At 39.3% G+C, this 14,558-nt stretch overlaps 3 protein-coding genes and 1 long non-coding RNA gene across 10 annotated transcripts in view; 1 reads left to right on the forward strand and 3 right to left on the reverse strand.

Moving 5' to 3' along the window:
- The window catches only part of MRPS28 (mitochondrial ribosomal protein S28), a 42,864-nt gene extending 33,680 nt beyond the window's left edge, over positions 1-9,184 (reverse strand). For both annotated transcript variants that reach the window (XM_020787558.3, XM_072999065.2), the window contains exon 1: positions 6,060-9,184. In XM_020787558.3, coding sequence (XP_020643217.3) covers positions 6,060-6,203 — 144 coding nt within the window. In that variant the 5' untranslated portion in view covers positions 6,204-9,184. The remainder of the gene's footprint in view (positions 1-6,059) is intronic.
- Positions 1-14,558, reverse strand: part of LOC144589259 (uncharacterized) — a 486,230-nt gene that overhangs the window by 434,278 nt on the left and 37,394 nt on the right. The gene's annotated exons all lie outside the window — the stretch shown is intronic.
- Positions 6,108-14,558, forward strand: part of LOC140706961 (uncharacterized) — a 29,501-nt gene continuing 21,050 nt past the window's right edge. Inside the window, exon 1 of the long non-coding RNA XR_012086936.2 lies at positions 6,108-6,245. This is a non-coding gene — a long non-coding RNA (uncharacterized LOC140706961). The remainder of the gene's footprint in view (positions 6,246-14,558) is intronic.
- Positions 10,435-14,558, reverse strand: part of TPD52 (tumor protein D52) — a 42,744-nt gene continuing 38,620 nt past the window's right edge. For all 6 annotated transcript variants that reach the window (XM_020787553.3, XM_072999062.2, XM_078393551.1 and 3 more), the window contains 2 exons: positions 13,716-13,764; positions 10,435-11,828 (listed from right to left, as the gene is read on the reverse strand). In XM_020787553.3, the coding sequence (XP_020643212.1) occupies positions 11,712-11,828; positions 13,716-13,764 (166 nt within the window). In that variant the 3' untranslated portion in view covers positions 10,435-11,711. The remainder of the gene's footprint in view (positions 11,829-13,715; positions 13,765-14,558) is intronic.

Genomic DNA, 14,558 nt, shown 5'->3' on the forward strand with positions numbered 1-14,558 from the left:
TGTACAAGCCTTGGGAGTTTTGTGAGGTTTGGTTTTCGGACATCCAAATTATACACCCAGAAGGAGGGCTACCCAGGAAAGTTCCACCCAGACATCTTGAGACACTAAAATCACAGAGAAGTGTCTATTGACTCTCCTCTACAATTCCTCCAAGTTAGTGAAGATTGGGTTTCAGACATCTAAGTTACACACCCACAAAGTGGGTCTTCTCAGGAAAGTGTCTTTTAGCAGCTGGCTTGGGAAAACCTAATTTTAACCAACCCTGGAGGGATTAAAGAGAAGGGTCAGAGGAAGCCTCCCTGCAATTTTGGTATCTCTAGGTGCCTGGAGGGGCTGTTTTATAGCCCAACAAATCAAAATTTGCTAAAAATTTGTGAATTCATATTCATTTGGGGCATTGATTCGTACGAATATGGATCAATGAATTTGAGGGTTTTTTTGAATGAATTTGTTAATTCATTTTTTATCCATGCACATCTCTGATAATTATATTATTGTATTTATATCCCTTTTATTCAGGAATCATAGAATCACAGAATAACAGAGTTGAAAGGAGCCTATAAGGCCATCAAACCCAATCCCCTGCTCAATATAGGAAAGTCTAAAAAAATCATAATATATCTGACAGATGGTGGTCTAATTTTCTCTTGAATGCCTCCAGCACAGGAGTATTTACCATCTCCTGAGGCAATTGGTTCCATTTTCATACTGGTCTAACATTTAGGAGGTTTTTCCTAATATTCAACTGAAATTTGGCTTCCTGTAACTTCAGCCCATTATTGCACATCCTCCACCCTGAGATGTATGAGGACATATTTTCCCACTCCTCTATACAACCTCTGAAGTATTTGAAAAGTGCTACCATGTCTCTCATCACTCTTCTTTTCTCAAGGCTAAATGTGATTTTTTTTAATGGCACAGAAACACTGGCTGTAAGAACAGAGGGCCTAGTGAACGCTTCTGGAGTTAAAGTACCACAGTTGGGACTTATTATGCAGCAGGAATAGGCTCAATAGTTGCTTCCAAATGATGATGAAGTTGCTTTCCTTGCCATAAGCCAATATGACTGGAACGAACACCCAATCTGAATTTTAACATCAGCAATTTTATGTGTATGCACTGTAATACATATGTAACTAATACAAATATTAATATAAAAGAGGTCATAGCTTGAATGGCAAGGTTATGCAATAAGCTAAAAAAAAGTCCCACACAACCAAATATTAGCAGCACCCTGTTTTACACTATCCAGGATGCAATCTCTCTCAGCTCAAGCACTGACATGAATAACTGGATAAATTACCAGGCAGGAAAGGCCAAACAGTGATGGTGTTAGCATGTATCCCAAAATAGAAACTAGCTTTCATCTTAGAAACTACTTAGTTTATCTCAGAAAAGCTTTTGTAGCCTGAAAGTCTGTGAAGACAGTAGTGTACGTTAATGCATATGTATATTTACATATACAGTTTGAGAGCAAACAAAGTTAATAAGGTGAGAACAGAAAGTAATGAGAATACAAATACATCTCCACTTTTAGAGCACAAATACAATGTGCAATCGGAACATTTGTTGAAGCATGAAACCCAAAGTATCACACCACTAGTGAAATGCTAGACCTAAATAAAACACAGCCCAGAACCACTCCTAATCTTTGTTAGTATTGCTTCATAAATAGTAGCCTGATGACTTAGAAGTGCTGACAGAAAAAACAAACAGGAACTAAAAGTTGATAAATTGTACTGGATCAACACTTCACCTAACTTGGAACCAACTGACTCTCATCCAAAATATGAACCTCTTGCATAAGTCATTGTAAAAGAGCCAATTTGCTAGCAATAAAGGAATATCTGTACATATTAACTCATGTTTGTAGCTCATTATATGCAGAGGAAAAATGTAGCAATACATGCTTATTGTAACATTAAACCATTTTCTCCATTTGTTGCCACTAAAGGTCTTGTTCACTTATTATTTCTTGCAAAAGTGACAAAAATATTAGTTTTCGTGCAATTTTTTCTCTTTTTTAAATCTCTTTCCTGTTTCTAATTCTTCACCTTACATTTTTTGGTATGTAAGATTTCTTTTCTCTCCTCTCTTCACATATCACACATTTTAGCCAGTTTGTTTCAACAAAACTGGATTTAGTTTTCAGATCAGCCAAGATTTCAGATTTTCTCCACCTAGTTTTGGTTTATTACACCCTTGCCTCTTTTGTGAATATGCTAAGAACAGTGAGCGGAAAGGACAAACATGACTGTTAAGCACTCAGTCTCTTACACTATCATAGAAAACTCCCAGTACTAATTTTTACTAATTTTATTAGTACCTGGTAACATCAACACCATCACTGTGATCCCTGTTTTAGACAGGAATCAAAATATTGAAAGAATGCACCGGACACTATACTGAGCATGTGATACAGTCCTCCTCTTATTGAAAACTCCAATTTGATATTGGAACTTCTAATTGGAAGCTGCCCTTGAGCTGGCTTACTAACTGCAACTCTGCCTGCAGATAGCAGCACTAGTTTCACATTATACATGTATTGGCTGGATCTAGGTTAGACTAAAGGTAATGTTCTATAGGTAGACTTGCCCTTATAAATAGTCCAGAAAACTCAGCTGGTACAATACTGCTCTACCAGAATGTTTGTGAGCACGAGGCAGTTTCATTGCATCACATCATTCCAGATTCAACCTAAACTTCTAGTTTAAACATGTAAAACCTTGTACTGTTTTTTGTTTTTCTGGACGACTGCTTACAATAGGGATGAGCAGCTAGGTCCTTCAGGTGGTTTTTGGATACAACTCTATGAGCTCTAGCCAGCATAGTAGATCATGAGACATTACGGAAGCTGCAGCACAAAATCCTTGGAAGGGCCAAAGTCATACACCCCTATCCCTATACAACATATGAATCTGTCAAGGGCCCAATGCTGAGCTCAGCTGACCAGTCTGACTGGTACCTTGGATAGCACACTTTTAACATTTCCACAAAAACCATATTTGTTCCCCAACTTATGGTCTTTAAGCAGACCTCAATTACTTTAAAAATAAACAAAAACAAATGATTTTAATCAACTTTTTTGTTAAATTCTGTATGTACTTTTATCTGACACTATTTACATTATATTATTTATCAACCATTTTGTTTTTTTGCATTTTTATTGCATTCTGCATCGTGAAGACTTTCTCTAAAACTGGACCATAAATATATTAAATAAAAACATAGCTTAATAACATGTTCAAGACAATTGATTGAATAATTCTTGTCCTTGGATAGCAATTGATCCAACAGTTACCACACGATGATTCCACAATTTTACAGTTGTTAGCTGTCATAGTTTTGAGTTACGTTGCCTTGACTTTATCGGAGGGAAGGCAAGATTAATAAATCACCACTTGTTCTCCTTAGAATCCACCAGTTGTGTAAGGTGACACATAATGAAAGATACAAGGGTCAATTCTTTAATTTGCTGTTGTGTTTTCTCCCATTGAACATACGCTGGCATAACTAACCAACTAAAGTCTAGCAATAATTTGGAGAACCTACATTCATGCGAAAAAGAAAGTACACCCTCTGAATTCTATGGTTTTACGTATCAGGACACAATAAAAATCATCTGGTCCTTAGCAGGTCTGAAAATTAGGTAAATACAACTCAGATGAACAACACATGACATATTACTCGTCATGATTTCTTTTACAAAAATTAAGCCAAAATGGAGAAAAACTAAGTATACCTTATGATTTAATAGCTTGTGTAGAACAACCTTTAACAGCAATAACTTGAAGTAATTGTTTTCTGTATGGCTTTACCAGTCTCTCACACCGTTATGGAGGGATTTTGGTCCACTCTTCTTTACAACATTGCTTCAGTTCATTGAAATTTGTGAACATTTGTGTATGTACAGCTCTGAAGGTCCCAAACACAGCATTTCAATCAGGTTGACATCTGGACTTTGACTGGGCCATTGCAATACCTAGATTTTTTTCTTTTTCAGCCATTCTGTTGTAGATGTGCTGGTGTACTTGGTACATTGTCCTGTTGCATGACCCAATTTCGGCCAAGCTTTAACTTTCAGTCACATGGCCTCGCATTTGACTCTAGAATACTTTGGTATACAGAGGAGTTCATAGTTGACGTAATTACTATAAGGCACCCAGGTTCTGTGACTGCAAAACAAGCCCAAATGATCAACCTTCCACCACCGTGCTTGACAGTTGGTATGAGGTGTTTGTTCTTATATCCTGGTTTTGGTTTTCAACAAACATAGTACTGTGCATTATAGCAAAACATCTCCACTTTGGTCTCCTCTGTCCAAAGGATATTGTTCCAGAAGTCTTGTGGTTTGTCCAGATGCAACTTTGCAAACCTAAGCCATGTTCTTTTCAGAGAGAAGAGGCTTTCTCCTGGTAACCCTTCCAAACAAACCATACTTGTTCAGTCATTTTGTAATTGTACTGTCATGAACTTTAACATTTAACATGCTAACTGAGGCCTGTAGAGTCGGAGATGTAACTCTTGGGAGTTTTGCAATTTGTCTGAGCATTGAACAGTCTGAATTTGGGGTGAACTGGCTTGGACAGCCATTCCTGAGAAGATTGGCAACTGTCTTGAATGTTTTCCACTTGTGTAACCTTCCTCACTGTAGAATGATGGACTTTAAATTGTTTGGAAATGGCCTTATAACCCTTTTCAGATGAATGGCTAGCAACAATTGCTTCTCTGCAACCATTGCTGATGTGTTTCCTCCTTGGCATTGTGTTAACACACACCTGAATACTCCAGACCAGCAAACTCCTAAAATTCAGCTTTTATAGAGGTGCTGATGCTGATGTCTTCATCTGAGATTATATTTACCTAATTTTCAGACTTGCTAAGGACCAGGTGATTTTTATTATGTTACATAAAACCAGAGAATTCAAAGAGGGTGTGCTTTCTTTTTCACATGATTGTAGTTTGTGTCTGTTGAGACAAAGTTGTCTTGGATTAATACTGGGGAACATGCATCCCCCCAAATACTGTTGCAGTGGAACTCCCATCTGCTATAGCTAACATTACCAATGCTGAGGCATGATGGGAGTTGTACTCCAACATCATTTGGCGGGCCACACATTTCTTTAGTCCTGTCCACTGTTCAAGTAAGGTAGGAAGTAAAAACCTAAACTAGTACCTTCTTAAGGATTTTTTTTCATAAATACTATGGATGCTGCCAGGTGACATATGAAACAAAAGATTACCACCACTGTGACGGTATTCAATTAATCACTTAATGATTTGTGAGCTGCCCTGGATCCTGTAGTTCAGAGAAAATAAACCTAAAATAAATACAAACTAATTTAAAATATATATAAGCCCACCCCTCACATGGTGAATGAAAACATCATCATAGATTTAGCTGATATAAATTCTTTTCCAATGAAATAACTCAGCTTTATGGAGCTCTCTAGCAATTAAGAAGTAAAATGTATGTCTTACTATGGTAACAGAACAAAATCCATAGTCACCACTATTGTGGAGGTATTAGTCTATCATTCACGATGTCTCCTAATAAGAATGGCAAGACAATAAAACCCCCATGATAAACCAGAAGAAAGGATATGAACCTATAGACACTGGGGCACCTTACTCTTCCAGCTGAAGCTATAGCTCTATAAGCGTTTGTCAGTGAAAAGCCCATCAAAAACTGTGCAGCTTATTTCCAGGTCAACGTGCATTCCCTGGGGCTCCCGATTTTAGAAACCAAGTCCCACTGCCTTCATTAAGCTGAAGGGTAGATAAGCGATCCTGCGTGCATGTGTAAGGAATGATCGCGGCCACACTGAACTCCGTGGGGCTAACATTCAAGAAAGCACGCACAGGAAAATTGATAAGATGAGGATCTAGCCCAGCCTCATACGCAGCCAAAGGGAAGTATTCAAGAATTAAAAAGAAAGGGTTTCCCCAGAAGGGAGCCCCCAGCCCGTTTCCCTGCCGCGTCCCACCAGGAGAGGCCAAGTCACCCCTGAGAGGAAGCAAAGCGGAGGCGGAGAGGAGATGCACGCGCACAACCGCACCTCGCTTCCGCTGCCTCCTCGCTCTCCCGAGAAGACCGGGCGCCGCCAGCCGAGCGTCGTTCCGCAGAGGACAGGCGTCCTTCCCAAACGGAATCTCCGCTGCAAACACCGCCTCGCCGCGACTCCCAGAGCAGCAGCTGCCATCGCAACACCTCGAAGGCCACCTCCGCCGGAAGCTATCGCCCCGTAAGCCCACCCTAAAACAATAGAAGGGGACCTCTTGTGGGGATGTTCCTAGACTACCCCGACTACCCGGCAAACGGTTGTCTCTATGATACACGGCGGAAGCGCCGCGGGGTGTTTCGGTCTAGAAGGTTCGGCCGGTACAGAAGGCGCCTCGCTTTCGTTCCGTTGAGCGCTCTGCCGTCAGGTTTGCGGAGAATGTCGGCTTTCCTCTTTGGCGCTGATGGTTAACCTCTCCCGCCTAATGTGACTCCCGTCTGGTTTGTGGTGCCAGGAAAGACCCGGTTGGGATTGGCGGGCTGGGCGACAGTTTTGGTGCCGGCGAAAGATTTGTCTCCAAAACGGCCGGGGCCAAATGCGAGCAAGCAGGAGGTTGGGAAGGGAACCCTAACGTTTGTGAGAATGCAAGAGCAGCACCTAGTGGTGAGGTTGAAAGGACAGCCTTTCAGTCGGAGAGAGGGGTAGAGACTCTACTGGTTCCTGTTTAGGGACAGAGGAAAATGGGTATTTTATTTATTTATGGAAAATATTTGTACCCCACCTTTCTCTTTAAAAGGATCCAAGGTGGGCTTATCTCATTAAAAAGACAGTATTTAAAAGCTAAAACAGTAAGTATGCAAATATTTAAAAATAATTAAATAAGTATTACATTAAAATAAATACTTAAAACACACATAGAATGGAGTATTTGATAAAAGGACATGGCTGAGTGGCTCCTTGAGTAGGAGTATCCTTGAACCCAACAAGAGATGAACCTAATGTTGAACTTGATAGACCTTTGGTCTGATGCAACATAGATCTTGTGCTTTTGATTTACAGATTTGATTTCTTGGAGATCAAAATATATATTTTTAACACTTTCAACCAAGCAGCTGCATTTCAATCAAAAGGCCTTGCACCAACCCTGCAGGGCAGGGAAGAGCTGATTGGTACAGCAGTCTGCACTGTTGCCTTTGCCTCTACCATGACCTTGCTTTTACACCTTGTAAGGAATAGATTGGAGGCATAGCTGTGCAAATTCTTTTTCCCTTCTACCACCAACAGTTTCCAAAGGTTTTTTGAGACACAATATTTCTTAACATTCATGAATTCCTCAACTCGAAGACGCTACACAGTTCCTTCGCCCTGTGGAATTGAGAGAGGTTAACAGGAAAGTATATGCATACAGATTTGTGCTTTAGCAGCTGCAAATATTAAGATTTTACATTAATTAAAACAAAACAGACAAATCCATATTTATAGCTCTGAGATGCAAAAATCAATGTGACTTAGGAACCCCAGTTCTAAAATGAAATCGGGAGGGCAAGAATGCAGCGTTTCCAGACACAATGTCTACCTACTGCCAAAATAGCAGACTCAGAATTTACCAGGAATAGGGACCTGAGTTGTGGGACTTGCTGTCAAGTCAGACTTAAGTAACACCGGGGACTCGACTTGGATTCCCCCCCCCCTTACTTGGACTCAACAACTACCCACCTGCTTCCTTTTTTTCCTTTCTTTTTTTGAAAGGGAATTGGACTTGGTACCAAAGACTAAAACCTGGGACTCGATTCCAAAGACATGCCAACATCTCAGAAATTTACAAAGGCAAAAGAAGGATGCAGCTATTGTTGTGTTTCATCAGTAGTTGCTGGAGAATTTAGTTTGGTGGTTTCAAAAGAACTGGCCTTATCTGTCAGATTAATTCCTTAGCATCATTTCTTCATCTCCTCCATTTTGCGATGCAATTGGTTCAAATTGCATATAAAATGTTTTTATGAGGAAAATTTGCATAAAATGTATTAGGAAAAAATTGCACATAAAATGTAGAAACTGGAGATAATGAATGTAATTGGAACAGTAAAACGAGTATTAACTAAATATATATACTGATTTGTATGTCATTAATTTCAAAGGAGAGTAATGTAATGCAATTTGTATCCTATGCACAGTATTTTAATGGTATTCTATTAAATGGGCCTGTTTCCAAGAAACAGAAGTGCAGGCTTCCAGTCCAACAGCTGAATAGAGTACAAGACTGCAGAAACTAGTAAAATTGAGTATATATATTGGAACAGCTGGATTTAACACAGTCCCCCTGCCCAGGGAAAGCATTTTGGCAGCTTTTATCCCTATTCAGAAAATTAGAAGTGACTACGAGGTTTGCCTCTAAGTCCTTCCAGAGGTATAGAAAAGAAACACCCTCTGCTGTTTGGGGAAGGAACCAAATTCTCATCGAGCATATCCTGGTCAACTGCTTCCACCTTGTGGCTATTGTGTGGACAGTCTCTTTAGCTATGCATGTTAAGTTTCTTGTGCCCAGAATAATAATGCATTTGACTTGGAACAAAAAGATAGCCAGGACGTTGGACTATATGCCACCAGTAGTGGCATGCAGCAACTCTGAGAATTTCCAAACCGTTTTTCAAAATTTGATAAAAATCTATCTCCTAATCAGATCATATAATATCAATATTTGCTGGTGTGTCTTACTAGTTATGTCTGTGTAAGTAGATGGCAATTCACAAAAGCCTGCTATGAAAAATCTGTCTTTGAAGGACCACAATACTTTTGTTTCTGTTGTAAATGTTTCCCTGGTATTTGAACATCCCTGGCTACTGGATAGGACAGCCAATTGGAGGGAGGAAAAGAACTGAGACCAAACAGATGACCAGCAGGTACACAAAGCTGTGAATGTTCTATCAGATGTGCCTGGATTTGTCTCAGACTTAAATACATGTGTTCTTAATATTTCTAGTATTTCTCAAGAGAAAGCTGCAGAGGGTATGCAGAATATTTTGTAATAGGCCCAAACAATGTTCGCTCTAATTTTCCAGAGCACGGGACAGCGTGTGGGGTCCCAGCCGAACTGGAAGCAAATGGACAGCAACAGTGGCTCAGCTGCATGCCCCCAATGCAGCGCTGTGTGGCTGCACATTCACCAGGCTTAGAGGGAATGTTGATCCCAAATATGTATTACTACAGTGCTCAGTATTCCCAAACACTCTTAAGTCTAGCAAAGCATTTATGCGCATTCTTACATTATAGCACCTTCATTTTTGGTAACATTGTGTTGGAAGTGCCTCATGTGCAAAATTGCCAGGGATTCAAAAATTTCAGGTTTTTGGACAGAACTAGCATATGTGCAGCCTTTATTTTCCACACCCTAGTGGAAATGAAGGATGATTCAGAACTGGTAGCATCAAGATGTAAGAAATATTACACTTCTCTCAGTCCCCACATCACTGTTGCATCAGTGCATTCAAAAAGAACCTGGAACATGTGCAGGACATGATAGGGAGAGTACCTACAGCAGGGATGGAGATAGTGTGGCTGATTTTGAATTACAACAGCAATATAGTGTAATGGTTAGTATTAGAGAAAGGCTTGTAAGATTCAAGCTGTAGTCCTGAATGGGCAGTGAAATTCACTATGTGCCCTTCGACCAGTCACTCTCAGCCTGACTTACAGGACAGGATTTTTGCAGGGACAAGCCAGGGAAAGAATTGTATCTGCTGGCTTCAGTTCAGTGCCAGAATTTATTTATTTATTTATTTATTTATTTTATATCCCGCCTATCTAGTCGGTTAAGACCACTCTAGACCATTCTATTGAATCAACCTGGATTCCAGGCTATTCCAGATTGAAAATAAATTTACCATAGAAGACAGTATTACTGTAATGTATATATTTACACAAGCCAGGCGCTACCACTTGATGAAAAACTGTCAACACTGCTTAGATAGGGAAGTAATGAACACACACCCTGCTTCAAGCTTGGTTCCTTAGCATGATAAAGAGGGAACAGATACCTCATCGTAAGCTTAGTTCAGACTGTTTTTAAGATGCTTGATTTTTTTGAAAAGAGGGAAGTGATTCAACATACTAGACATCAAGAGTCCTATGGAGCTCATCACTCTGTTCACTATACCACATTGGTTATCCATAGTTCTCCTGCCAAGAAAATATGTACACCTTTTTGTTCAGGTATGTGTTTCAATGGGTATATGGACAGTTATTGTGTCAATACAGCAAGCAAGACTACTTCCATTGCTAAAATACATTCATTTGCTGAAATTCAAATGGCATCATGATCCCAATGAACTTCTGCTATTAATGCCAAAGCTTCACAGTCATGCTGTGCACAACTCCAGTCTGAATGAAACACAGACCCTTTTTATGACATTGTATAAACACATAATTCTTGCTAATCTTTTACATTTGAGAATAGAATGCTTTTATTTTTTCAGGTATTTGGCCTAAATTTGAAATGCTACAGACAGCTGTCCAATACAGTATGTGTTCTTTTTACAGACATGATTCATGGCAATTTTGGTGGAACTAGAAAGTTAAAGCTGAAATTACAATGCACCTTTTAAGAATGTGTTCTACTTCATTCCAGGCTTTGTGATTAAAAGTGGCATAAACATCTGAATTCAATCTTAAGAGTGTGCCAGAAAGTTATCTAGTGCCAGCACGCAAGGTATAAAGGGGATGCATTCAGCTTCTAGAAAATCAAGTCTTTTTACAGGATCACTAACAGGTTTCAGTTCAAGAATATTTTGAAATGGAAGTTGACCTATGAGTACATTTCAGTATATTTTCAGGTTTCAGTGTGGGACTACCATCTTAAAAGGCTCTTCCTCTCCTGCAGGTCTTTTTCTTTTCAGCATTTTAATATGTATCACCTGCCAAGAGGGAACAGTGTGTACAAGTCAGCAGATCATTTAAAAGGCTGTGCTGAGGAAATGGCATATTCTCTGGTTATTCCTTTCTAAGTTGCGAGTGTGTTAAATGCATTTTTTTAAACATGGTATTTCTAAAGCATTCGTATTTTCAGTCAACATATTTTGCATTAACAGTCCACTTCATTATTTTATGAGCCCAGCTTACCCCTGGCATAACCAAAGCCAAGAGAAAAAACTGAATTAAGACAACTTGCAATATCTTAAAGAAAATCACAAAACCCTTTTAGGGAAAATGAATTAAGCAACAGTGAACATTAAGGGAACCTGTACTATTTTAGTGAATACAGAGTGCAACACGTATGCAGTCAAGTTTAACAGTGTATTTTGCCAATGGCAATTCTTTTTTTAAAAAAAATCAATAGTGTGAATTCACTTAATCACTAAGGTTTTTAGGTTTTTGGCAGTGAAATAAGTGGGTACAAACTTAACATGAAGCAAATATTATTCATCATAGTATCCAACACATACACTGTTGAACCTCCCACAGAAACTTTTGTAATGTAATATATTAGTGATTAGAACAGAAACAAAGTTCATAAATATTCAAAATGCATAAAAATCCTGATCCCACAGATAACACAGGTAATTTCAGCTTCTGAACCTACAGAAATTATTTCTATTAAACAGCTCATAAAGCTAAGTGCTAAACAGAAAGACATCTTGGAAGTCAACAGCAGAGGTGTTGTGCTTCAACATTTGCTTGCAGCATCTGGCAGTGGCTTGCAGAAGGAAGGCAGGACAATCATTGAGCCTCCTCTTCTGTCTGCTTTGTAGTAGCTTCTGTGGCACTGGCATTGGCAGCAGAATTTAAGACTTCTCCAAAGTCACCTCCCGCGGGCTTGCTTCCTCCAACCTTATACTGAAGAGATATTTAGAAATATCAGATAAACCTCCAAACCAAATCTGCATGCAGTTGTAAGTTTCATTATACTTATACAATTTAACATATGCTAAATTTAGAAAAGAGAAAACAAAGGAATGTTTTCTGTAGCTCCTCCATAATTCTGCAACTTTTTCCTCTCAAGTTCCAAAGTACAAGCCTAAATATTTTCTGGAAGGGCTCTAGCCTCTCCTCTAAAAGCCACCATTCAAATATTTTGGGCCAACAGTTTGGCTAGGTATTTCTATGTGTTCCATTTCCAGCTCATCGGATTCACTGTCAGGGAAGCAGCTTGATTACAACTGAATTGTTTCAGCATCGAAAATACAGATCATGTTTAACTCATGCAAGAACAGAGGATACTTTCCACAAAGATATTTGACAGGGAGAAAAGATAATGGGGATTGCAGTATTTAAAGCAGCAATTAATATGTTAGAACATATCTTAGTGCCTTGCAGGTCAGGAAAGCAACAATACTGATCTCTACTTGAGTCTTGTTGTACAAACTGCTGCACCTAGATGCACTCCTCTAGAATTTGGGCTGGGACAATCTCTGTCATTTAGACAATAAATCCGATCAGGGGTGGGCCACTGTGGTCCTCCAGAAGTCCAATCAACCCTAATCGGCATAACGAATAGTATGGAACTTCAGGAGTTTAAGTATAAAAACATCAGAAGGATCATAGTTGCTCACTCCCGGCTTAGATGCTACTCACCAAAGCTTACTTTCTATGCAATCGTGGCTCCTTTGAAAAGGCTTGGGATAATGATGATACTGTGAACAGCCAAGATTTATCAAGATCAAATCGTTTGGTGGCATGCCTTAAAATATACATTTTAGGGGCAAACACTCAACATTGTTTTGGATACAAGTTAATATATAAATCCAGTATAAGCTGAAATTCCCAAGAATCTCAGGTAACTGTCCACATAGCTAGAATGGAGGGTGGGGTGGGACGATGAAAGGGTATAGGGGATGAAAGATTAGAACTTTAGCTTCTATGAAAACCTAAAATGTCTTGGACCAGAAGATTTGTTCCCTGCATAATTCTTTGTCCCTTTATGATATCTGCAATTTCACATCTAGCTAAACTGTGCAAAGTGTTGTTTGGGGCAAAATGTCATGCTGGCATTCTGGAGAATCCTAGTTTTGTGTTTGTGCATGCTGCCTGACTGCTCTCACCCTGGTACTTTTTGTCAGCAGGAGCAGAATAAAAAACCTGGAAACCATGATTGGTACAATTGTTTTCACTGTTTTGTATCATTAGATTTTTTTTTTAAAGATTTGTATGTTTTTGTTCTATGTTTTTTTTTAAAAAAATCTTTAAAATTCTGGGAACCTCCAGTTATCATTTGTTAGCTTTATAACTGAGTAGCGGAATCTGGCTTCTCAGTCTGAACAAGCCAAAATTTGTAATCTTAAATAAGTATCAAATCTGTAGAGATGTCCATGAGAAAACAAAATTAATCTTAATTCTACACAAACCATGACAACATCTTTCTGGCTCCCCCCCACACACACACTTCTGCTTACTGGAGGAGCAAAGGCAGCAGTTGGGCACACTGTTCATGGGTATTCAGGAATTATGTGGAGAACAAGCTGAAAAGTATGAAGTACTGCAAATCTTCGGAAGTAGAATCAAAGCACTACCCTATCACTAAACTTCTCAGGCCAGTTCTATCAAACCATTTCATCCCACTTGCCTTAAGAAGCGAGCTGCCCAATATTTCCTCTTACAATTGCATCCAAGCTAAGTATAAGCCTTACTGCGTAAACCCATATGTGTAACAGAAGAGTTAAACTAGCTTAGGAAATATTAACTAGATTCTTTGTATTTCACTAGATTTGTGCTCAAAAGTTATACCTTGAGGTTTTCCACTTTCTCTTCAAACGACTTGAATGTTGGTGAATTTCTAGTGGGGAAAGAAACAATAGATTATTTTTACAGTAGAACTTTACATGCAATGGCAGACAAATTAATGCAGGAAAGTTCTGCAGAGAAAAGCACTACCTAAGACTCAACCTGTGATGTTATAACTTCAGTAGCACACCGCATCTGCATTATAGATAGCACCTTTGGGTTGTATCCAGTGGTGCCATATCATTACTGCAAATCCACAGTTTTTCATTCCTGCAGAAGTATTAAATCCATAGTCTGATTCCATGTACACAAGCTGTTCGGCTTGTTATGACTGTTGTGCTAGCTATTCTAGTGGAACTTGCATATCCTCTAGCAAGACAGTATAATCTCTTGTACATTTTCTGCTCACCTACTGGTGGATAAAACCCTTAGTATTTAACAGCTAGAAAGACTACTATGTGTACTATCAGATAGAAAGAAAGGTGTATGTTTGATTACACCAGACAGGATTGCTTTCCCAGGGGAGATCTCCCTTAAGACAACCCTTCTGTCTATCAGGGAATCACTCCAGCCTGGCCGCCAAAGGTAGCCGCCCTACTGCTGAACCAAAATGTTCCAGCTTGGGCATGGACTGAAGTCAGGATGGAGTGCTGCTATTCCTTGTATGTCATACCATCACCAGGATATAGCTTGCACCAGATCACACCACAAGCAGTCCCAAAATGTGAGCTATATGTGTATCTGATTGTACCTTTATTTTCACCCTCATTTTGTATTTGCTTTTTGAGAAGCCCGGCAGCCTAATAGAATATATTTCCTAGTGTCCATAGTCTATAACAGTGATGG

This window comes from Pogona vitticeps, chromosome 4 (genome assembly GCF_051106095.1).
Source record: "Pogona vitticeps strain Pit_001003342236 chromosome 4, PviZW2.1, whole genome shotgun sequence".
In the NCBI taxonomy this organism is placed as follows: domain Eukaryota; kingdom Metazoa; phylum Chordata; class Lepidosauria; order Squamata; family Agamidae; genus Pogona; species Pogona vitticeps.